Source organism: Haliotis cracherodii, unplaced genomic scaffold (assembly GCF_022045235.1).
Source record: "Haliotis cracherodii isolate W230 unplaced genomic scaffold, xgHalCrac1.p SCAF_8, whole genome shotgun sequence".
Lineage (NCBI taxonomy): Eukaryota > Metazoa > Mollusca > Gastropoda > Lepetellida > Haliotidae > Haliotis > Haliotis cracherodii.
Genome location: NW_027266341.1, coordinates 220,199 through 246,541, shown reverse-complemented (window position 1 = coordinate 246,541; position 26,343 = coordinate 220,199). Strand labels below are relative to the sequence as shown.

Sequence of the window (26,343 nt, the reverse complement as noted above, 5' to 3'; positions counted from 1 at the left end):
AACCAATTCTTTTATTTCTTAAAGCCTAAAGTAAGCAAAACAATCCCTTGAATTAGGAACTTCCTGAGTTATGGAAACATGTCTGTTTAAAGCGTTCTTGTAATGATGACATGTCGAGGTATAGCAATGTGTTCACTGATCCATTATTCAGAAAATTAACATTCGGACATATTGTGTGCACATTGTGTTTTTTGTAGAGAAATATTTAAGGTTATCTATTTTATTATTTTATTTACTACATTCTTTTCAAAATTGATTCGTCAACAAGTGTGAGCTTCGAGCTGGCATACAACTAGCTTACTCCCAGCACAGTAATCTCTTCGTCACGATATGGCTGAAATATTGCCGATGAGACGTAAAGCATTACCTCACTCACTCACTCACTCACTCACAGTAATCTCTGCCGACATCATCTCCCAGTCACAGCACGGAGAGAAATACACACATTCTTTCTTATTTTGTGAAATCTTTATGTGATGTCAAGTGTTGTATGTTTGCTACTGATGACCTAGATAGATGTGATGCTTGTATAGGGTGCTTGTCTGGCACCGTCAGTAGATGTATTGTCTGCTTTGTTTCAGGAATGCTTATAACCATCACGTGTCCTCTTCCTCCATCTCCGTCATCGGACCCCATGTGGACATCTACCAGTGAGTCACATGAACATGTCACATGGTCTTGTCACATGACCCTCAGTCAGATCATTGACAGTAATATAAACACAGAACCCTAATCCTAATGATGAACATCTTGCAGGCAGAGCTAGTTAGGCAGATACAACTAGTTAGGCAGGCAGAGCTAGTTAGGCAGATACAACTAGTTAGGCAGATAGAGCTAGTTAGGCAGGCAGAGTTAGTTAGGCAGATACAACTAGTTAGGCAGGCAGAGCTAGTTAGGCAGATACAACTAGTTAGGCAGATAGAGCTAGTTAGGCAGGCAGAGTTAGTTAGGCAGATACAACTAGTAAGGCAGATACAACTAGTTAGGCAGGCAGAGCTAGTTAGGCAGATACAACTAGTTAGGCAGATAGAGCTAGTTAGGCAGGCAGAGTTAGTTAGGCAGATACAACTAGTAAGGCAGATACAACTAGTTAGGCAGGCAGAGCTAGTTAGGCAGATACAACTAGTTAGGCAGATAGAGCTAGTTAGGCAGGCAGAGTTAGTTAGGCAGATACAACTAGTAAGGCAGGCAGAGCTAGTTAGGCAGATGGAGATGCCCTAATGATGAACATCTTGCAGGCAGAGCTAGTCAGGCAGATAGAGCTAGTTAGGCAGGCAGAGTGAGTTAGGCAGATAGAGCTAGTCAGGCAGATAGAGCTATAGTTCGGCAGGCAGAGCTATATAGGCAGATAGGGCTAGTCAGGCAGATAGAGCTATAGTTCGGCAGGCAGAGCTATATAGGCAGATAGGGCTAGTTAGGCAGATAGAGCTAGTTAGGCAGATACAACTAGTTAGGCAGGCAGAGCTAGTTAGGCAGATACAACTAGTTCTGCAGGCAGAGCTAGTTAGGCAGATAGAGCTTGTGAGGCTGATCGAGCTAGTTAGGCAGGCAGAGCTAGTTAGGCAGGCAGAGCTAGTTAGGCAGGCAGAGCTAGTTCGGCAGGCAGAGCTAATTAGGCAGATAGAGCTAGTTAGGCAGATAGAGGTAGTCAGGCAGATACAACTAGTTAGGCAGGCAGAGCTAGTTAGGCTGATAGAGCTAGTCAGGCAGATAGAGCTATAGTTCGGCAGGCAGAGCTATATAGGCAGATAGAGCTAGTTAGGCAGGCAGAGCTAGTTAGGCAGGCAGAGCTAGTTAGGCAGGCAGAGCTAATTAGGCAGATAGAGCTAGTTAGGCAGATAGAGCTAGTTAGGCAGGCAGAGCTAGTTAGGCAGGCAGAGCTAGTTAGGCAGGCAGAACTAGTTAGGCAGGCAGAGCTAATTAGGCAGATAGTGCTAGTGAGGCTGATCGAGCTAGTTAGGCAGGCAGAGCTAGTTAGGCAGGCAGAACTAGTTAGGCAGGCAGAGCTAATTAGGCAGATAGAGCTAGTGAGGCAGATAGAGCTAGTTAGGCAGATAGAGCTAGTGAGGCTGATCGAGCTAGTTAGGCAGGCAGAGCGAGTTCGGCAGGCAGAGCTAATTAGGCAGATAGAGCTAGTTAGGCAGATAGAGGTAGTCAGGCAGATACAACTAGTTAGGCAGGCAGAGCTAGTTAGGCTGATAGAGCTAGTCAGGCAGATAGAGCTATAGTTCGGCAGGCAGAGCTATATAGGCAGATAGAGCTAGTTAGGCAGGCAGAGCTAGTTAGGCAGATAGAGCTAGTTAGGCAGGCAGAGCTAGTTAGGCAGGCAGAGCGAGTTCTGCAGGCAGAGCTAGTTAGGCAGATAGAGCTAGTGAGGCTGATCGAGCTAGTTAGGCAGGCAGAGCTAGTTCGGCAGGCAGAGCTAGTTAGGCAGGCAGAGCTAATTAGGCAGATAGAGCTAGTGAGGCTGATCGAGCTAGTTAGGCAGGCAGAGCTAGTTAGGCAGGCAGAGCTAGTTAGGCAGGCAGAGCTAGTTAGGCAGGATGAGCTAATTAGGCAGATAGAGCTAGTGAGGCAGATAGAGCTAGTTAGGCAGGCAGAGCTAGTTCGGCAGGCAGAGCTAATTAGGCAGATAGAGCTAGTGAGGCTGATCGAGCTAGTTAGGCAGGCAGAGCTAATTAGGCAGATAGAGCTAGTGAGGCAGATAGAGCTAGTTAGGCAGGCAGAGCTAGTTAGGCTTGCACTCTGTGGTTGGAGCCCAGATCTAGTCAAGTTTCTAAAAGTAAACATAGCCAATATTTATTTTAGCAAGTTCAGGCTAGGAGACCCAACAGAGTTTGGCACAGACTAGACTCTTAATACATTTGTAGAATTGATTAATAACAGGTTGAGCCAGTAACATGCTTTATCATTTGTAATTTGCATAATTGCATCTTTCACCCAAACAAAGGGTGATTTCTTGTTTTGACCAAGAAGCTGTATTGCGTGATATTTTCACAATATCGATATGTAGAAGAGTGATGTCACTTCAATTAAATAAACAATTTATACAATTGACTTTATGTTTGCCTGGTACATTTTGCCAACATAGACACTAACACAATGTTATGTGGCACTGCAATTCTCTTTTGCATCATGTACTCCACCAGAGTCAGACAATCCTGTGTTTGGCTCCCAGATTTGGGTTCTTAGTGTCCTATTGATCTGTGTCCAGAGTTTACCACCCCAAGAAGACTGGGCCCACTCAGAAAGAACTCAACCAGTTTGCTCTGACCATCCAGAAGACTGTGAGAGGTTGGATCGTCCGGCGCCGCCTGGAGAAACTCCGCCGCAAGGTGAGAAAACACTTGTTGTCTCAACACTTAGACATTCATGGTTCACGGATGAATGGATCACAAATATGGAAGAAAAGAAACTCTGTTATCTCATTTTGGTAATGAAGAAACATTCAGACCCCCAGGGGCAGGAAAGTGACCCTTCGAAAGAAGTCATTCTTCCTCTCTTTGTGTTTCATCAAGTCATCACTTGAAATATAAGATATTTCCAGATTTTTTTTCATATTTTATTCCATCATTACAGATTTAGGTCTTGTTTCACATTACAGGTTTATAGGAATGTGTTTCACATTGCAGGTTTACAGGAATGTGTTTCACATTGCAGATTTATAGGAATGTGTTTCACATTGCAGGTTTATAGGAACGTGTTTCACATTGCAGATTTATAGGAACGTGTTTTACATTGCAGATTTATAGGAACCTGTTTCACATTGCAGGTTTATAGGAATGTGTTTCACATTGCAGGTTTATAGGAATGTGTTTCACGTTGCAGGTTTATAGGAATATGTTTCACATTGCAGGTTTATAGGAACGTGTTTCACGTTGCAGGTTTATAGGAATGTGTTTCACGTTGCAGATTTATAGGAATGTGTTTCACATTGCAGGTTTATAGGAATGTGTTTCACATTGCAGATTTATAGGAATGTCTTTCGCATTGCAGGTTTCAGCGGGGTCACCCAAAGCTTAGGGTGTTGGGTTCATTCTTGGGTACAAATTAATTCTGAAAATGCCGAATTTCTTGCGTTTTGTCCTGTTTATTTATCAAATCCAATCTGTCATCGTATATTACGCACTGCACTAGATGGTCTATTACCAGCAATGATAGAGTTCTACCTTGTGGAAAGACTGGATGTATGTAATGACAGCTACTAACGGCATTGGTGACACTTGCTCAGATGTTGCTGATATCGGTGACACTTGCTCAGATGTTGCTGATATCGGTGACACTTGCTCAAATGTTGCTGATATCGGTGACACTTGCTCAGATGTTGCTGATATCGGTGACACTTAATAATAATGATGATAATAATAATAATAATAATCTACTGAGTGAGTGAGTTTATTTCAGTAAAGAGGCCACCGGCCCATTATACAATATGGATACAGTGGATTACAACAATAGCAGGCGCCAGATAATACAAGTGATATACATAGTGAAACAACTGAATTATTGAAAAACTGTTGTCGTTTCTTGAAAGTAAAAAAAATATATTTAGCTAATTTATTAATAACATGTTTATTTTGGCAAGACGTAAGAGTGCAATATCTATCAAATGAAGGTTGGGAATGGTAATACTTAGGTGTAAGACTATTTCTCAGATCTGAGTAAAATTAAAATTCAATGCAGAACAGATACTCAGTTTCAATTACACGGACCACACTAAATGGACATAAGCGTACATCTCTAGAAAGACCAATTTGTCTACCTTCTTCAAGCATAAGGTTATGGCTAGAACAACGGAAAGAACTAAGAGCAAACTGATATTCTCTAACAGGTATTGATGTTAAATATCTTTCTAATACAAAGCATGGTTTTATCATGATATAACATTTATACTAAGTTTTCCTATAATAATTAGATCCACATCAAGTGCTTTTATGAGTTATCACGGTGTAATATTTATACATCATTTCATATAATTATAGTTTAGCAAGTAATACTTATCATCGGGTAAAATGCACATATAAAATATCAGTAGTTTCAGTTATAGCTTTTTAGATAGATGCTAGCCTAAGGTAATGGGAGCGCATCTCCTGGACATACTATTCAATAAGACAAGAGTTATGTCTACATAGTTTAATAGATTTGAAGCTTTTAGATAAATGCTAGCCTAAGGTATCAAGATCCCATCTCCCAGACAAAAGATATGTCTACATAGCCTTATAGATTACCTTGAACTATTTTATTTAAGTAAATCTGTCATCACCTATATTAGAATAACATTCAGCAATTACTTCAATTTAGACTCATTAAGGATTAGCCCCCATACAAGCTCGTCTATAGTGCATTAAGGCTTAGCCCCAATACAAGCTCGTCTATAGTGATACCATAATCTCCTTCAAAGCACCCAGTAAATCTGTCAACAAGATTAGTGCCAGTCCAACTGGATTAACAGGATTAAGTATTCCCCTCTGTCTAGCCATTCATTAACCATAAGGCACAGACCAGTGTGTATCAACCAATCATATTCCTTTTTATTGTCCTAATTTTTGTTAAACATATACAGAAGCAAAATGTTAAGCAGAAGGGGTTTGACGCTCATACCAAGCAGATCTCTCTCCCACAGCCCAGAGGGTTGTACCGACTCTCTGTGGCACCCTCAGCTATATTTTAAGATATTGTAAATTGTTCATTGTTTCCTGTGACTCCGGCTCTTAGCTGACTAATTCCCCCAAGAAAACCAGCATGCCATTTGGAAGGTTTTGTTCATCCGAACAGAACCATAATAATTCCATAATAGTTTAATTGATTAATTTTTATGCAAAGGAAGAATGATACCTAAAGCCCACTCCTCTGGATAAGTACCAGCCAATAAGATTTTATTAAACAAGGATAACAGCATTTCCAAACACATGGGAGGGGCATATTTAAAAATTCAATGGGTACACCACTAAACCCTAGGCTTTTCTATTTGGCATATCATTAACAGCCTTAAATATTTCATCTAATTTATTCTACTATCTACCCCATTTTCATCTACACTAGAGTTAACCAACTCTTCACTAATAGATTAAAAAAAATGTTGAACATCTGTATAAAACTGTTTCTCACATTCAGCAAAATTAGTACCTTGGAACAAATGATTGAAATGCAATGACCAAGAATCCGGTGAAATTGAATTACTTTAAATGACCTTTCTTTAAAACATTACCAGAACTGTCTACTATCATGCGTTGATAAAGCATTGTTAATGTCTGTGATATAACACTGAAACACAAATGTTGATTTCTGTTTGCATGGGCTTCTGTACGATTTCCACGAGTCAATGTACCGTTGTCGGTTGTTGTCACTGCTAGAATCATGATATGCATGGAGAAGACAGCGAGCGGTTGCATGTGTGTACCAACATTCTTGATCAAACCAGTTATGCCCCTTCCTTATGCGTTTTCAAATTTCTCTGGGTTTTTTTTTACAAATGTCTGCACAACATTCAATCAAATTTTGAAATGTTGAAAAGGCGTTTTGATTGTCATCGATGGATATACACGAATTGAAAGTACTTACAAGGTTTCCTTTGTAAGCAATCCCAGTTTTGATGGTAACGGTTTGTTAGTTTACACATATCAATAAGGGAACGTTCACGCTTATTGCTGCTCTTGTCTTGAGAAACTCGTGGAAGATTGATATCCTCCATATATCCCAAACCTTCATCAGTTGGTAAATATGTTGTATCGTCATCAACAACGTAGTCACAAAAGGAGCCATCACCTGTCCATGCATGTAAATCGCCCTGAACAATGATGTCACAATCCTGATTTGCCGTTTTAAACTTGGCAACTTCAGCTATTAGTATTTCAAATAATGATTCGTCTGCATTCTTACTCGATCCTGTATAGTCCTGAATGTCCACACGGTCATAATCACACCATGTTTCCACAAATGAAATTAGATCATATTTGTTGACATAGTTAATAAAGTCGGATTTCTGTAAATGCCTTCTGAAACCTTCAATGTTCCATGAAATACATTTGACGAAAGGGATAATATTTACGTTGTTAGGACCTTGGCCACACCTTTATTCTTTAGCTTTATGTGGTTTTGAGAATGTTTTACAAGCTTAGTTGTGTTGGATTCATCGTCCCATGTATACATTTTGTTGTCAATAATCAGTCTATCAGATCTCAACACAGTGAAACTTCAATTTGGCCCTAGATTCTCTCACTTTCTTCGTGAAATCCTCTGCAACGCCAATCTTAGTTCCATTAAGTTTTCCTGTTGATTTCAGCACTGTAGACTTGGACTTAAAGTCTTTGAACTACACAAGAATGGGTCTTGCGCCTAGGGATTTACTCGGTAGTCTGTTCACACTGTCAATCCCGACGTCACCAGATATTTTCATCGTCTTTTCAATGATGTTAGTAATCTTATCTTCAATATCAGACGGCTTTTCTTCAGAAGTCTCACTTACGTTGAAAAACAGCAGGTTGTTCCTCCGACTGCTTGCTTTGAGAAAATCAATGCTTTCTGTCAGTTCTGTAACAGTTTTCTGTATCTGTTCACTGTCGTCTGCTGGTGAAGATAATTCACGTTCCATTTCCCCTATTCTTATAGGCAGCTTACTGAAATTCTCATTCATTTCACTTCTCATTTCACGTGCTTGAACATGGCGGCCTTCCTCGCTCTGTTCAGCATGAACGAAACAAAGGTTGACTGGAAACAGCCGATTCTGGATCTATAAAGTTCATTATCACATCCCATCCTGTTTACTGGCTTGAAATATGATAAGGGCTAGAACATTTATGTTGATACTTGCGATTTAAACTTTGTATTTTACCAGTTTCAACGGAGTTCATGTGTTGCACGTCTGACCCGGCACTCGCTAGGTGGCGCCCCCCTAATATCTATATAATATCTATTTAATATAATAATATATTTGTGTGGCGCTTTTTCCATGCTGGATATCATACACAAAGCTCAACAAGCTTTCGCCAAATGTTGCTGGCAATGTGATAAAGCACAGCACAGATCAGTGGAGGTGAAATCCAAGTAATGTGTTGCTGTGTTTCAGGCGGGTTGGTCTGGCTTCAGCTTCGAGAGGATGGTGAGGGACTACAAGACCATGCTGTCCCGCGTTCAGCGCCAACACGGGCGCGATCGCCCCAAGACACCCTTCACATTCAAGGAGATGAATGAGTACATGGACCTCCGAAGACGTGAGTCACATATTTATGACTTTTTATTCTACAATCAGTTTTAATGTTAAATGTTATTTACGTGTTCCTATGCTCTATAAAATCCTGGATTAAGGAAATCTGATCCACCTCGCTCTCTGTGCAGGGTACGAGAGTGTGTTCGAGAAGAAAGCATTCGGCGGAGAGCTGGAACTGTGTGAACTGGACCAGTTCTTTAAGGAGTGTGATCTGTATCCCTCGCAGGCAGAACTAGATGAGGCTGTGGATGTGTTGTTTAAAGGTGAGAGTTTACCCTGAATCCCCCTCTTAATTGAGTGACTGAATGTATGGTCATGTTGGTATGTGTTGGCCACATTCTGACTATTTCCATGTGATGGACCCACCTGGACAGAGAGTGGTGGCATGTGGTCCTGTGCACAGGTCACCAGTCAGGTCAAGTCAGCCAAGTCCTTGGATTGGTGACTGTGTTCGTCAGCTTGACCTCAAGGGCAACTTGGGTTGTATACTCTCCAGGGAGATCCATTGATCAGGGTAATTGTGATGGAGAGCCATGACCAGTCACTTGGTGAATGACGTCTTGTGCATTCTAAATGCACTTATAATTATTGTGTCTCACTGTAACCATCACGTACATAGTTCTCAGAAGATGAGTTATAATATTTCTACTTTTCACTTGAAATGTCTCAACATATTTTGATTTGTTTTCAGGCAAGGGTTTGAAGGGTCGGGGGCTGAGGAAGCAGGAGGTGCTGGACGTTGTGTTCTACGTGTACGTCCCCCTGGCAGCGGGGCTGGACGGGACGCGCATGTCCACGTGGATGAGCCCCATCATAGATGGCGTAGAGGCCAGGAGGCTGATTGGTAGGTGGTGCTAGGAGGCTGATTGGTAGGTGGAGCTATGAGGCTGATTGGTAGGTGGAGCTATGAGGCTGATTGGTAGATGGGGCCTGGGGGCTGATTGGTAGGTGGAGCTATGAGGCTGATTGGTAGATGGGGCCTGGGGGCTGATTGGTAGGTGGAGCTATGAGGCCGATTGGTAGATGGGGCCTGGGGGCTGATTGGTAGGTGGAGCTATGAGGCTGATTGGTAGATGGGGCCTGGGGGCTGATTGATAGGTGGAGCTATGAGGCTGATTGGTAGGTGGAGCTATGAGACTGATTGGTAGGTGGAGCTATGAGGCCGATTGGTAGGTGAGGCTAGGAGGCTGATTGATAGGTGGAGTTATGAGGCTGATTGGTAGATGGGGCTATGAGGCCGATTGGTAGATGGGGCCTGGGGGCTGATTGGTAGGTGGAGCTATGAGGCCGATTGGTAGGTGGAGCTGGGAGGCTGATTGGTAGGCGGGGTCATGAGGCTGATTGGTAGGTGGAGCTATGAGGCCGATTGGTAGGTGGAGCTAGGAGGCCGATTGGTAGGTGGGGCCAGGAGGCGGATTGGTAGGTGGGGCCAGGGGGCGGATTGGTAGGTGGGGCTATGAGGCTGATTGGTAGGTGCGGCTATGAGGCTGATTGGTAGGTGGAGCTATGAGGCTGATTGGTAGGTGGCGCTAGGAGGCTGATTGGTAGGTGGAGCTATGAGGCCGATGGGTAGGTGGGGCTATGAGGCTGATTGGTAGGTGGAGCTATGAGGCTGATTGGTAGGTGGGGCCAGGAGGCTGATTGGTAGGTGGAGCTATGAGGGTGATTGGTAGGTGGAGCTATGAGGCTGATTGGTAGGTGGGGCCAAGAGGCTGATTGGTAGGTAGAGCTATGAGGCTGATTGGTAGGTGGAGCTATGAGGCTGATAGGTGGGTGGGGCCAGGAGGCTGATTGGTAAGTGGGATCAAGAGGCTGATTGGTAGGTGGAGCTATAAATCTGTAACAGGTTAACAAAAGTAATAAATAATATTTAACAAAATACACACAGCAATGATCACTCCAACAACAGAAATAAACAGGTGAGACCAGGAGGCTTATTGGTACCCATGAGCACGGGTATGGTGCTGAGAAACCTAGAAACATAATCAATGCCAACTTGGATTAAAATCCACAATCATAGATTTCTGGCATTCCTAAGGAACACAGCTGTGCACAGTGAATTGCACCCATCGATGCCACTAGTCAGTTCACTGGGTAGTAAGCAATCTATTCTTATGTCCAAGTATATATAAACGGTAATTGCACTTGTATTTAGCATGACAGGCATATTTTCATGAAAAGACTGACAGTCATTTGTCCTGTATTATCAGGGACAGAGTTTGTGGAGCCGGCACCCCTGGAAGTGTGTGCCAAGCTGGTGATCAACTCGAAGCGTGAGCGTCGCGAGAGGGAGAACCAGGCCCTCCAGGAGCAGCGGGGGGAGGGGCGAGGGGCCGAGGGGGAGAGCAGTGATGATTCGGACGAGGGCGAGAGGAGGAGGCAGATGAAGGCCAAACTTAAAACTGTGACTATTGTGGACAGGAAGGGAAAGGATGTTTAACAGTGGAGACAGAGCTACTGTCATGCACCAGAAATGTGATGTACTTGTAGAGGCAGATGAAGCCTGAAGTGCATGTGAGACTGGAGAAGAAAACATGTTAAATATGTGATAGACATGTGTCTATGATTATGGATAAGTTCCTGTGGTGATAGACGAGTTCCTGTGCTGAAAGACAAGTTCCTGTGGTGATAGACAAGTTCCTGCATCAATGTGTCTGTATGCACATAGTTAACATCTACACTTCTGAAGATCTGTGTATACCTGATTATATCCTGTATATCTGTGTATTGTGTGTTGTGTTGTGTAGGTAGACAGTAAGAGCCTGTGTCAGGGACTATTTCATCCTGATGCAGTCTGGAGGTGTTGGCTATCAGTTCCACCATTGTTACTGTCCAACTTTTGTGGAATGTTTTCAAAGTGTTGCATGTCAAATCCAGTGGTGTATGCTGTGTAGATATACATGTGCTATATATTATGTAGGTATGTGTGATATATACTGTGTTCAAGATAGCAGATCTTGTTTGTCTCTGTAACATTACCAGTCATGTCTTGGCTTGCCTGCTCTCTGTCCATGTACATAAGCCCCATCCTATTGTAAGCCGCTTTGTTTGTTTATTCCTGTTGTTGGAGTGATCATTGCTGTGTGTAGTTTGGTAAATATTATTTATTACATGCATCATTAATGCAGATGCGTCATCTATCGGAGACAGCTGTGTGATGTGTCGGCCAAACCTCCTCCAGATGAAGCCCTTGGGAGGCAATGTCTTAGGTGCCTGTTGATACAGCCCAGCTGTCAGAGGAGTGTATTATTTTGAATTGGTTGTGTAGAAGTTCCGGTCTATCTTGGAATGTTGAGAATATGTTACAGCACAGTATTATATCCAGAGTTGATCTCAGATTTGTTGATACTGTACCTACACGTCGATAGAGTAGAAATTGTCCTGTGATAGCTGTTTCTGTACCCACAACTGACAGTACAGGACCCTTGTCTATACACAGGTCAAGGTTATGGACTGCAACATGGATTGAGTGATGACAAGGTCTGTACAGAGCTGGATGCTACACAGACCATCAAAGGTATTATCTACATTGAATTATCTATAGTGTTAATACAACGGTTATTAGTCTTGTAACCATGGTTACAGTCATCACTTCAGCATGGTACTGGTTACTGAAGTCATTTCTTTTGTGTGGTCATGAAATGCAACCAAACCTGTGATCAATAAAATCTATTTCCAATCTTTAACATTCCTCGACATTGTATGTGTTAGTCAGCCAGTTCTGGCTGGAGAATGTGTGAAATCATGTGAGGTATGGTGGGGTTCAAGATTATTGCACTTATATAGCACAGTGCATGCATGTGTGTGTGTGTGTGGTTGCTTGTAATATTCAGGACTAATGCCAGTTTTGAAGTGCTAGCCCACTGAGATACTCCACTCAGACACAGTATACTGACTCCTAGCTGACAAGTCCTTGTTTTAATGCTGAGCGCCGGGCAGGGAAACAACAAATACCATGTTTTAACACTTTTTGGTATGATGCGGCTGGGGATCAACCTCCTGACTAAACTAGAGTTGTAACAATATCTATGGTCTCCACGTTTCGTGGCAAATGCCCCATGGATCAAGGAATTAAGGTTTTCCTGAAGTTTGTTATGTGGGATAGTGAGGTACAAAGTTGAAAAAACCCAGCAATATATGGAATCCAGAACAAAAGAGGAATGAACATGCCTGCAGGCTTTCGAGAGTTGCTAGTACTGATCCGTGATGTTCAGGCACGATAACACCATGGACCATCTTGTGGAATGATGCAGCCAGGGAATTGGAGCACCGACCACCTTGTGCTCTCTGTGCTCTACACTACGGAGGTGGTCAAACATCATGTCAGAAGGTGTTAACATTTAAAGTGTTGGGTGACACATTCTGATTAACAAACACAAGAGTAAGTTGAAATAATAATTTAATTTTCTATAATACAATACATACACAGTATTAAGTACAAAAATGTCATTGTTTTACCTGTATACAGAAAAAAGCTATACCTGTCTATGTATAAATACATCCTACATGTACAAAAGTAAGTACATCTATAGCAGGACTGTGACCTACTGTGACAGGTGGACCACATGTATAGAATACATCTATAGCAACTCCAGGACTGTGACCTAGTCTGACAGTCCAGAGCAAGACACTGATGACAGCAGCAGTTCTATATGGTGGCGGCATCTTCGGGTCAGAATGTTCAGTCAGGTGTTTTGGTTCACTGATGTGTCAATAAGGGCTTGATCATTGATCTTGAACCCTTGGGAACCTCATAAAAAGGTTGACCACAGGCCATGTGCCCACTTGGAACACAGTCAAAGATTCAACACTGACCAGCAGGTGCCCTTGAGAACTGGATCTGAATGGTTCAACACTGACCAGCAGGTACCCTTGTAAGCTGGATCTACAGGTTCAGCACTGACCAGCAGGTACCCTTGAGAACTGGATCTACAGGTTCAACATTCACCAGCGTACCCTTGAGAACTGGATCTACAGGTTCAGCACTGACCAGCAGGTACCCTTGAGAACTGGATCTACAGGTTCAACATTCACCAGCAGGTACCCTTGAGAACTAGATCTAGAGGTTCAACATTCACCAGCGTACCTTTGAGAACTGGATCTACAGGTTCAACACTGACCAGCAGGTACCCTTGAGAACTGGATCTACAGGTTCAACATTCACCAGCGTACCCTTGAGAACTGGATCTACAGGTTCAACATTCACCAGCGTACCCTTGAGAAGTGGATATAAAGGTTCAACATTCACCAGTGTACCCTTGAGAACTGGATCTACAGGTTCAGCATTCACCAACAGGTACCCTTGAGAACTGGATCTACAGGTTCAACATTCACCAGCGTACCCTTGAGAACTGGATCTACAGGTTCAGCATTCACTAGCAGGTCCCCTTGAGAACTGGATCTAGAGGTTCAACATTCACCAGCGTACCCTTGGGAACTGGATCTACAGGTTCAGCATTGACCAGCAGGTCCCCTTGAGAACTGGATCTAGAGGTTCAACATTCACCAGCGTACCCTTGAGAGCTGGATCTACAGGATCAGCAATCACCAGCAGGTCCCCTTGAGAACTGGATCTGAATGGTTCAACATTCACCAGCAGGTACCCTTGAGAACTGGATCTACAGGTTCAGCACTGACAAGCAGGTCCCCTTGAGAACTGGATCTAGAGGTTCAACATTCACCAGTGTACCCTTGAGAACTGGATCTACAGGTTCAGCACTGACCAGCAGGTCCCCTTGAGAACTGGATCTACAGGTTCAGCAATCACCAGCAGGTCCCCTTGGGAACTGGATCTGAATGGTTCAACATTCATCAGCAGGTACCCTTGAGAACTGGATCAACAGGTTCAGCATTGACCTTCAGAACTTCATTAAGAGGTTGACAATGGTACTTTGAATGAATTATTCTGAAGGTTCAAAATGGACCAATAGTGGATGCTACATGCAGCTGTTACTGTATCTTTAGGAACTTGACAAAATTGTTTATAATTTGTCATGATTGTGCTAATGGCTGTATTTGGACAAACTGCTGTCTGATTCTGAAAGCCATTCTACAATACTCCTGCTGTCAACTGGTGTCAAAATATTAGTAAATTTGTTAATGGAAGACACTTTGGCACCAAGTGTTATAAGGCAAAACATAAAACATATGTCAGATATGTCAGGTGCATGTATATGTATCAGGTGTACCATATGTATCAGGTACATGGAGAACATGGAGTATAACAAAGTTCATGAGTAGTGATAACAACTGAGTCAATAGCCAAGTTTCTGACACACAAGTCTACCAGTCCTTCCAGATCAATGTATGGGTAGTGAACGTGTATGTGTGAATAGCGTACCCCACACTCGGAAAATCACATCAAGGCAGAAGTAGTACAAATCATGATCTTCAGATGGGTAATATGGATCACATACCACAGGCATGAGCTGTACAGACAATATACCACAGGCATGGGCTGTACAGACAATATACCACAGGCTTGGGCTGTACAGACATTATACCACGGGCATGGGCTGTACAGACCATATACTACAGGCATGGGCTGTACAGACAATATACCACAGGCATGGGCTGTACAGACAATATACCACAGGCATGGGCTGTACAGGCAATATACCACAGGCATGAGCTGTACAGACGATATACCACAGGCATGGGCTGTACAGACAATATACCACAGGCATGGGCTGTACAGACTATATACCACAGGCATGGGCTGTACAGACAATATACCACAGGCATGGGCTGTACAGACAATATACCACAGGCATGAGCTGTACAGACTATATACCACAGGCATGAGCTGTACAGACAATATACCACAGGCATGGGCTGTACAGACTATATACCACAGGCATGGGCTGTACAGACAATATACCACAGGCATGAGCTGTACAGACTATATACCACAGGCATGAGCTGTACAGACAATATACCACAAGCATTGGCTGTACAAACAATATACCACAGGCATGAGCTGTACAGATTGTACCCACAGGTAAGGGATGTCTCTCCTACTACAAGAGGTGTAGAGGCTAAAAGGTCTCCCCACTAAGGACAGATTGACACAACATACGTACACATCAGAATACAAGTACATATACCATGTGGGGGTTGGCACTACAGGCACTTTAGGACGTTCAGGTAGTTTCTCCACAATACTAAGTATAAACATAGTATTGCAAGAACACTGGAGCGTTTTGTTCAAAGAACATTTAATACAAATGAGGGACACTGTTATTGATCGTTGTATGAAACATCTTACACACAATGCCATGTTTTGCTCCAAAAAAGGGGTCAACAATCTTTGGTGACTTCAGAGGGCTTTTTTGATGAGAGGCACTTTGATCATGAGAACTGATGGTAACATGAATACCCATTGATGATAACACTTGTTACTTGGAACACCAGAACATGAACAGCCAGTGAGATGTTTTTCCCCTTCATGTGACCACATTCACAACAGGCTGCACATTAATGACCCAACATCATCAACAAACATGCAACAGGGAAGTCCTTGCTATGATGCTACTGGCCGAGACAGAGGTGCCGTGTATGGACGGAATCAGTCATGTGACTAGAGATGATACACAACTACAACTGTGTGCGTCCACCTGGGTAACGCGCCACTACATTTTACACGCTTCACAATCTCTACAGTATAAAAGTGAGAAAAACTATTTCATGGTTCATTACATTTACAAATCATTGTGTTAATGTTGCATGGCACTTCTTTCAACATGTGAAAATAAACAAGCACAACATATACATTAAAAAATAATTAAACTGATTTCACTACCTATATGATAAACACATTAACAATTTATTCCCGGTATGCAGTCCCCAATGATTTGTAACTAAATTTCTTGTGATACATGAAATGAGATACTTTGCTAATGAAGTACAACAGCTGATTACATGCCCCCTCACTGGGCATACAGGGTATCTACAACACAGCATGGATGCTGAGTGGGTCTGTCCCTCGTCTCGTGTCCCACAAGTGGTACACACTACAATAACTACAATAACCATAGCACTGCGGGATGGGTGGAGTGGAGTGGAGTGGAGTGGAGTGGAGTGGAGTGGAGAGGAGCTGGGACAGGAACTACACCGAGCCTACTGTTGGCAGCTACCACTTCATCCAAAAAACATTTGGTAGGGATGAAACAATATATCGGTGCACTGGTGCATCGATACACAATATGTTGTTTTTCTGTATTGATACAAGACAGTACACCTGCTGAAATAGATGAAAGCTTGTTTAATGCCCCCTGGCATTTTTGTCAGATATCGCAAAATGTCTTGTAATTAGAGTTTCATGTTCACTACTTAAAATGGCCACTACGAACATGTGTCTACAGCTAGCCTACCCTTTAGAACCTACTCTGTAATATTTATTGTCAAGAATACGCATTGTATCGTGACCTAGCTGTACCGTTTCACCCCTAACTATTAGTATATGGAGGACATGCACAGATCTGTACAAATACGACTCTACAGTGGTGAGGCCTGGTAGACTGGAAGTGCACCGGCTGCTGCATCGGTCTGGGGACTACTGAAGCTGTGATGGCAGGACTCCTTCTTGTGTCTTCATGCTTCATGATATGGAAGAATCTAAGTGAACAGCACAAGCTGTTAGGTGTCACACTTCTCTCAAACCTGCTGGCTGAACCACACAGGAACAGGGTGTGTCCAAAAGATTTCTACATTCTTTCTTTGTCAAGTTGTGTGCGAGGCTAGCTATGAGTGTGTGAGTGAGTTTTATGCCGCTTTTACCAATATTCCAGCAATATCACAGCGGGTGACACCAGAAATGGGCTTCACACATTGTACCCATGTGGGGAATCTAACCCAGGTCTTCGGCGTGACGTGCGATTGCTTTAACCACCAGGCTACCCCAAGGCTAGTTACTATGACATATGTACATATCAATATACACAATCTCCTATGTACAGATAAACCATAAGTAGATGGGCAGATCCTACCTCTAAACATACAACTATATTCAACAGTCATGTTATCATGACGGGAAATAGGCCAACTAGTGTGAAAGACTATGGTGATGAGAGACTGTATCACAGACAAGAAGATTACATACACTGGAGTGTCCTCTCATCAGTGCTATGTACAGATCTACACCAGTTGGAATAATGTAACGAAGTCATTACACAGTACAGCAACAATGTAACATGATGCAGTGACAATGTGACATGACAGCAACAATGTAACAGTAAATCAGCAATGCTACATTGTAGAGGAATACTATTACATGATGCAGCTACACAGTTAGATGACAGAGTTACAAGTTACATGCTACAGATAACAGTACCCTAGTGGTGGATACAAACCTACACACAACAGTTTATACACACACCCTGAGGCAACAGAAGTGAAATATCAAAGTGAGGAGGTATAAGTTGGTGGGTCTACATCAGGATTGTGTTACATCACGAACACATAGTAACACCCCCCACCCACCTCCATGCTGTAGAAAATATAGATGTAGTAATTAAGTGGAAATCAGGCTACATTGCTGTGGACTACATTGCAGAAATTGTTCCTCAACTGCACAGCTTACCACGCATATAGTTCCTACAAGTACAGGTGGAGAGTGATCAAACACAGTTCTTCATAAAACAAAAGTCCTATCTATTTCATTCTGGAAGAAAATATCTTTGCTATTCGTTTTGCTTCATCTGCCGTTGGATGCTGTCTCCCTTTAGTTGAAACAGGTGCAAACTTGATCTTTGACCCTGCAGCTAGCTTGTGGGCCAACTGTGAGGTGGCTTGAACCCTCTCTGCTGCCTGACCTGGGTCCTGGAACAAGCAATGAAAGAGCTACTCAGATGTGTCCGGGAAACACTGCAGCACACAAGATAACCATTCATGTAAAACTGGGCTGTAGTCAACTGCTAGCACGCATGATAAAGATGTAGAAAAAGAATTTGTTACCAGTACAATGAAATCACTATTGAGGGTGGCACCGTTTCAGTGATTAGTGAGTCAGAGAATAAACTTAGTTCAAAATGTCAATGAAACACAATTTTTGTGATAATTGTCACCAGTCAACTAACAACTTTATCTGTATTTCCTTTTAAGTATTTAAATAACATTTTTTTAAATCATTATTGTCATATTGGGTTTCTCACGATAACCCGGAAATAGCAAACACACTGTCATATTTCCTTTGCTCCTTGAACTACTGGTGATTCAGTAAACAATGTACAGAGAACATTAACTGTTCTCCAGTAGGATGTATGGGGAAGCCTGTCACCTGTGTCATCTGTGTTGCTGCTGCTGTGGCCGCCTGCAGAGCCCTCATGGACGCCTGGAGGTTCTCGGGTGGCAAAAAGAAGTTGGGCATGGGGTCGGTTCTGTGAGTGATATCAAACATGGAGAATGCTTCTTTCTCGTCTTGGGATGACTTGGTTCCGCTCTCCAGCCCACTGTCCTCCGTGGTGCGGTCACTGTGCAGGTCGGTGTTGGTGTCGTAGCCCTGCTGGACGTGCCGTATTGTGTGATGTAGGTTTTGCCCGCTGCTGTGGGTGGACAGGTCACCTGACAGGGACAAGTGCTTCAGCGCTGGAAAGCTTGAATCCTCCAGAGTTCCATCAGTCTCCTTCTGTCTGGAGAAGAAGTCATCCAATTCCTGTCTCACTGCGTCAAAACGTTCTCGACGTTCGTCCCCCGTCCATTCCAGGTCCTCCTCTGCCGTGTCCTCCACAATGTCCTCATCCTTTCTGTTGCTGCTGAGATGAGAAGATCGACCTGAGATCTTACTGCTGCCCGAGTCTGGTCGGTGGCTGGTGTTGTACGATGTCACAGACTCGAGGTCTACATTAGACAGGAGACGTTGTGAGTGGGGCCTGCGTGGCTGCTCCAATTCCTCCCCTGACTGTTCCCTTGTCTCCAAGGTGGATGTCAGAGTGTCAAGAAGCTCCACATTAGACAACAGGTTTGGGGTGTTGTGACCAGCTCGTGCTGGGGGCATCTTTCTAGGAGTGGCTTCATCCATGTCCTCCATGTCACTGACTTCTTGAGGAGTTTCTCCTCCTTCACCACCAACATCGTCAGTCTCAGATAGCCAACAATCTACAAGAGTCCGTTTTCTTTGCTTTGTCTCACTGTTCTCTGTGTCATGTCTCTCACAATGTTGCGTGAAAGTTTGCTGTACTTGCCTGGATCCAGACTGACCTAGGTGTGTTTTGTGAACCGTTTCATCATCCGTTGCCACAGTCTGTGCTGCTTCATATCGTGGCTTATCAAAACCCTGACTTTGTCCATTACTGACAAGTCTCCCATCGGTATCACCTGTCTGTCCTGAGTAGAAGCCTGCTAGGATGCCAGACACATCATTGATCCTTCGAGGATGAACAATCTCCACACCTTCACCCTCATCATCAGCTTCCAACTCCTCACTGTCCAGCATCTCTCGGTAGCAGTGGTAGTTCCCAAACTGCTCTCCCTCATCCCGGTCAGAGTCCAACTCCTGGATGCTCTCCTGGATGTCCTGCTCCACACGGCTCCTGGTGTGAGATCTGGGCTCTGTGGAGCCTTGGCTGGGAGACGGCAGCATCTGACCTGGCACAAAGCCCTGGCTGGTCTCATAGTTAGTCAGCACATCCCGAGGAGTGTCCACTGTCATCAGGAACTCACCCATAGCATCGCCTCCTTCTGTGAAAACTAACCTATCGCTATTATTTGTTAAGTCCTTAGCAGAGGTTCCCAGCACTTGTGGCCTGTCAACACCATTGGAGTCCAGCCACTCTCGGGGTGTTCTCAGTGTCAAGCTTGTGTCTTTGTTGACACCCGAACCTGAGCCATTGTTACTAGATCCCGGATTAGGTGGTGTTGTGAACACGCCGGCTCGCTCGCTTCTCTGGCTATCTGCACCTGTGTTCTCGGAGGAGTTCTCTACAGAGTAGGCTCCAGAATCAGCAGCCATGTTGGAGGAACGAGACGCAGCAACGTTCTCCTCTATGTTGGAGGAATGAGACACAGCAATGTCCTTCTCAATATTTTCCATGGTTTCTCCCTGTGAAGACACGGAATGTATTGTACTCAGCCCAGCGAATGTACCAGTCAGGACCATCCCTGAGGCTCTCACTGGCTGTCTCTCTCCGTTGGCGGCACTGTCAGGTCCAAGTTTCTCCTTCAACCGGGCGGTGATGCTGTCCAAGTCCTCCAGCTGCTTCCTGCAACAGGTAACACATCATCATCACTACACTGTGCATAGAGACAGTTCTGCATCACTCAACATCTCAACCTTGTCAGGTCACTACACTGTATATATAGACAGTTCTGCAAGAGTTACCACCTATATTGCATCATTTGGGAAATATATAGTAGCACTGTTATGAAAAAAGATGATGACATAGTTGGTAGACCATGCTCCAATGTAAGCAATATTCCAGCAGGGGGCTGCAAACATTATGTCACACATTGTACCCATGTTGTACATGTCAGTACTTATCTCTAGGAGATAAAGAACATGTATAGAGATCATGACCATGTTTACACCCTGACTATGTCCTGACCTGAGTGACGTAAAGAGGTAGGACTTGGATGTATCCTGTGCTGGGTCTGGGAGGTCCGGGAAGCGGGGGTGCCAGTGTTGGGCGTCGGCCACTGGGGGGGTGTCAGCCTGTCTCTGCTGCAGCTGCTGCCTGATGCTGGCCATGTGCTCTTGGAGGCGTGGCAGTGATGCAGGGAGCGATGTTGGTTGCAGGTGGAGGGAAGGGACACGGTGGAAGCTGCTGGACACATGGGAGGGGAGGCTGGTCTGTGCAGGGGAGAGAGAAATGGTTACATGGTATATCGTTTGACTGCTATATGTCTATATACACAGAAGCTAGGTATAGTACCATCATCATATATAGTTGGTATTGAAATGTAGAGAGTTAAAGAGTGGCCAGTGAAAATATCTGATTCCATGACACTGAAACAATCACATCTCAAGGTCATTCAATGTTGACTTTACCGTGTACTATGTACCTACCTGTGAGGGAACTCCATCTGGCTGCGGAGACTGGCCCAGTGGTTCATCCGGCACAATGCTCACCTTCATGGAAAACCAGGATTGATTTAATATGAGGTGTACAGAGGAACACGATCACTCTTCACATGAGATGTACAGAGGTACACGATTACTCTTCACATGTGATGTACAGAGGAACACGATCACACTTCACATGAGATGTACAGAGGAACACGATCACTCTTCACATGAGATGTACAGAGGAACACGATCACTCTTCACATGAGACATACAGAGAAACACGATCACTCTTCACATGAGATGTACAGAGGAACACGATCACACTTCACATGAGATGTACAGAGGAACATGATCACTCTTCACATGAGACGTACAGAGGTACACGATTACTCTTCACATGTGATGTACAGAGGAACACGATCACACTTGACATGAGACATACAGAGGAACACGATCACACTTCACATGAGATGTACAGAGGAACACGATCACACTTCACATGAGATGTACAGAGGAACATGATCACTCTTCACATGAGATGTACAGAGGAACATGATCACACTTCACATGAGACATACAGAGGAACATGATCACTCTTCACATGAGACGTACAGAGAAAAGGGATCACACTTCACATGTGATGTACAGAGGAACACGATCACACTTCACATGAGATGTACAGAGGTACATGATTACTCTTCACATGTGATGTACAGAGGAAAACGATCACACTTGACATGAGACATACAGAGGAACATAATCACACTTCACATGAGATGTACAGAGGAACACGATCCCTTTTCACATGAGACGTACAGAGGAACACGATCACATTTCACATGAGACGTACAGAGGAACACGATCACTCTTCACATGAGAGGTACAGAGGAACACGATCACACTTCACATGAGATGTACAGAGGAACATGATCACTCTTCACATGAGATGTACAGAGGAACACGATCACCCTTCACATGAGATGTACAGAGGAACACGATCACACTTCACATGTGATGTACAGAGGAACACGATTACTCTTCACATGAGACGTACAGAGGAACATGATCACTCTTCACATGAGATGCACAGTGGAAGCAATCACTCTTCACATGAGATGTACAGAGGAACATGATCACTCTTCACAAAAGATGCACAGAGGAACACGATCACTCTTCAAATGAGATGTACAGAGGAACAAGATCACTCTTCACATGAGATGTACAGAGGAACAAGATCACTCTTCACATGAGATGTACAGAGGAACACGATCACTCTTCACATGAGATGCACAGAGGAACACGATCACTCTTCACATGAGATGCACAGAGGAACACGATCACTCTAAACATGAGATGCACAGAGGAACACGATCACTCTTCACATGAGATGCACAGAGGAACACGATCACTCTTCACATGAGATGTAAAAAGGGACATGATTACTCTTCACATGAGATGAACAGAGGAACACGATTACTCTTCACATGAGATGTACAGAGGAACATGATTACTCTTTACATGAGATGTACAGAGGAACACGATCACTCTTCACATGAGACGTACAGAGGAACATGATTACTCTTCACATGAGATGTACAGAGGAACATGATTACTCTTCACATGAGATGTACAGAGGAACGCGATCACTCTTCACATGAGATGTACAGAGAAACATGATTACTCTTCACATGAGATGTACAGAGGAACATGATCACCCTTCACATGAGATGTACAGAGGAACATGATCACCCTTCACATGAGATGAACAGAGGAACATGATCACCCTAACCCTGAGATGTACAGAGGAACATGATCACCCTTGACATGAGATGAACAGAGGAACATGATCACCATTGACATGAGATGTACAGAGGAACATGATCACCCTTCACATGAGATGAACAGAGGAACATGATCACCCTAACCCTGAGATGTACAGAGGAACATGATCACCCTTGACATGAGATGAACAGAGGAACATGATTACTCTTCACATGAGATATACAGAGGAACATGATCACCCTTGACATGAGATGAACAGAGGAACATGATCACCCTTCACATGAGATGTACAGAGGAACTTGATCACCCTTCACATGAGATGAACAGAGGAACTTGATTACACTTCACATGAGATGAACAGAGGAACATGATCACCCTTCACATGAGATGTACAGAGGAACTTGATCATCCTTCACATGAGATGTACAGAGGAACACAATTACAGTTCACATGAGATATACAGAGGAACACGATCACTCTTCACATGAGATGTACAGAGGAACACGATTACCCTTCATATGAGACATACAGAGGAACACGATCACTCTTCACATGAGATGCACAGAGGAACATGATTACCCTTCATATGAGATATACAGAGGAACATGATCACTCTTCACATGAGTTGTACAGAGGAACACGATTACACTTCACATGAGATGTACAGAGGAACACGATCACACTTCACATGAGATGTACAGAGGAACACGATCACACTTCACATGAGATGTACAGAGGAACACGATCACTCTTCACATGAGATGTACAGAGGAACACGATCACTCTTCACATGAGATGTACAGAGGAACAAGATCACTCTTCACATGAGACGTACAGAGGAACATGATCACACTTCACATGAGACGTACAGAGGAACACGATCACACTTCACATGAGAGGTACAGAGGAACATGATCACACTTCACATGAGACGTACAGAGGAACAGATCGCACTTCACAAGATGAACAGAGGAACACAAGACGTACAAACGCTGCTGGTTGAACAGACGCATGTCACTGGAGACACCATATATGTTATAACCAGTAAGAACTTCTCCAGTCTGCGACTTTCGCCATTAGTTCAAAGCCAAAGAGTAGTAAAATTTATTTCTAATCTAGTTAACTCAGGAACAGTCGATACGCTGATTTTACTGGTAAGTCTCCGAAAGACAATGGCTAGTACACACAGCTGTTATTGACAAAAGACTGCAATTTGGACCTGGGTAGTCTGTAACACAATCAAACATGGGGCATCATGAAACAAAAGGGAATTTCAAAGTCTGCACACCAGATAGGGAGGACAAATAAACTAGGTTGACAAATGTTTTATGGATTGTCTGAAGGATTGTCTTGTATCTAACTGTGACCTAGATTACTGTCTGACCTTGATTTGCCCTTTGCACTGCCCGGTGAAGTCCAGTATGTTGTACCAGCCACAGATCTGCAGCAGCCCTGATGACAGCGGTGCCAGGTCCACAGACACAAACCCAAGCACGCGGTCACTCGACTTGTCCGGCTGCTTGGCTGCCTCTGCTGGTTTGTGCCACACCTTCAGTACGAGGTTCTAGAGGAGACAGAATACTTGGGTTTACACTAGGTTCTAGAGGAGACAGAATATTTGGGTTAACACTAGGTTCTAGAAAAGACAGAATACTTGGGTTAACACTAGGTTCTAGAGGAGACAGAATATTTGGGTTTACACTAGGTTCTAGAAGAGACAGAATACTGGGGTTAACACTAGGTTCTAGAGGAGACAGAATATTTGGGTTTACACTAAGTTCTAGAGAAGACAGAATATTTGGGTTTACACTAGGTTCTAGAAGAGACAGAATACTTGGGTTAACACTAGGTTCTAGAGGAGACAGAATACTTGGGTTTACACTAGGTTCTAGAGGAGACAGAATACTTGGGTTTACATTAGGTTCTAGAAGAGACAGAATACTTGGGTTAACACTAGGTTCAAGAGAAGACAGAATACTTGGGTTTACATTAGGTTCTAGAAGAGACAGAATACTTGGGTTTACACTAGGTTCTAGAGGAGACAGAATACTTGGGTTTACATTAGCTTCTAGAGGAGACAGAATACTGGGGTTAACACTAGGTTCTAGAGGAGAGAGAATATTTGGGTTTACACTAGGTTCTAGAAGAGACAGAATACTTGGGTTTACATTTGGTTCTAGAGGAGACAGAATACTTGGGTCTACACTAGGTTCTAGAGGAGACAGAATACTTGGGTTAACACTAGGTTCTAGAAGAGACAGAATATTTGGGTTTACACTAGGTTCAAGAGAAGACAGAATACTTGGGTTAACACTAGGTTCAAGAGAAGACAGAATACTTGGGTTTACATTAGGTTCTAGAAGAGACAGAATACTTGGGTTTACACTAGGTTCTAGAGGAGACAGAATACTTGGGTTTACACTAGGTTCTAGAGGAGACAGAATATTTGGGTTTACACTAGGTTCTAGAGGAGACAGAATATTTGGGTTTACACTAGGTTCAAGAGAAGACAGAATACTTGGGTTTACATTAGGTTCTAGAAGAGACAGAATACTTGGGTTAACACTAGGTTCTAGAGGAGACAGAATATTTGGGTTTACATTAGGTTCAAGCGAAGACAGAATACTGGGGTTTACACTAGGTTCAAGAGAAGACAGAATACTTGGGTTTACACTAGGTTCTAGAGAAGACAGAATACTTGTATTTACATTAGGTTCTAGAAGAGACAGAATACTTGGGTTTACACTAGGTTCTAGAGGAGACAGAATATTTGGGTTTACACTAGGTTCAAGAGAAGACAGAATACTTGGGTTTACACTAGGTTCAAGAGAAGACAGAATACTTGGGTTTACATTAAGTTCTAGAAGAGACAGAATACTGGGGTTTACACTAGGTTCTAGAGGAGACAGAATATTTGGGTTTACATTAGGTTCAAGAGAAGACAGAATACTGGGGTTTACACTAGGTTCAAGAGAAGACAGAATACTTGGGTTTACACTAGGTTCTAGAGAAGACAGAATACTTGGGTTTACATTAGGTTCTAGAAGAGACAGAATACTGGGGTTTACACTAGGTTCTAGAGGAGACAGAATATTTGGGTTTACACTAGGTTCAAGAGAAGACAGAATATTTGGGTTTACATTAGGTTCAAGAGAAGACAGAATACTTGGGTTTACATTAGGTTCTAGAAGAGACAGAATACTGGGGTTTACACTAGGTTCTAGAGGAGACAGAATATTTGGGTTTACACTAGGTTCAAGAGAAGACAGAATACTTGGGTTTACACTAGGTTCAAGAGAAGACAGAATACTTGGGTTTACATTAGCTTCTAGAAGAGACAGAATACTGGGGTTTA

The 26,343-nt window shown here is 43.4% G+C and overlaps 2 protein-coding genes across 4 annotated transcripts in view; one reads left to right on the top strand and one right to left on the bottom strand.

Annotated features, from left to right (window-relative positions):
- Positions 1–11,858, top strand: part of LOC139450201 (uncharacterized) — a 125,532-nt gene extending 113,674 nt beyond the window's left edge. For both annotated transcript variants that reach the window (XM_071231876.1, XM_071231878.1), the window contains 6 exons: positions 582–650; positions 3,215–3,335; positions 8,066–8,210; positions 8,335–8,469; positions 8,898–9,050; positions 10,417–11,858. In XM_071231876.1, the coding sequence (XP_071087977.1) occupies positions 582–650; positions 3,215–3,335; positions 8,066–8,210; positions 8,335–8,469; positions 8,898–9,050; positions 10,417–10,646 (853 nt within the window). In that variant the 3' untranslated portion in view covers positions 10,647–11,858. The remainder of the gene's footprint in view (positions 1–581; positions 651–3,214; positions 3,336–8,065; positions 8,211–8,334; positions 8,470–8,897; positions 9,051–10,416) is intronic.
- A 734-nt stretch (positions 11,859–12,592) lies between these two features.
- LOC139449453 (C2 domain-containing protein 3-like) overlaps positions 12,593–26,343 on the bottom strand; it is a 101,700-nt gene continuing 87,949 nt past the window's right edge. For both annotated transcript variants that reach the window (XM_071230854.1, XM_071230855.1), the window contains exons 40-44: positions 24,373–24,552; positions 21,207–21,269; positions 20,746–20,990; positions 18,483–20,403; positions 12,593–18,025 (exon numbers count right to left, since the gene is read on the bottom strand). In XM_071230854.1, the coding sequence (XP_071086955.1) occupies positions 17,858–18,025; positions 18,483–20,403; positions 20,746–20,990; positions 21,207–21,269; positions 24,373–24,552 (2,577 nt within the window). In that variant the 3' untranslated portion in view covers positions 12,593–17,857. The remainder of the gene's footprint in view (positions 18,026–18,482; positions 20,404–20,745; positions 20,991–21,206; positions 21,270–24,372; positions 24,553–26,343) is intronic.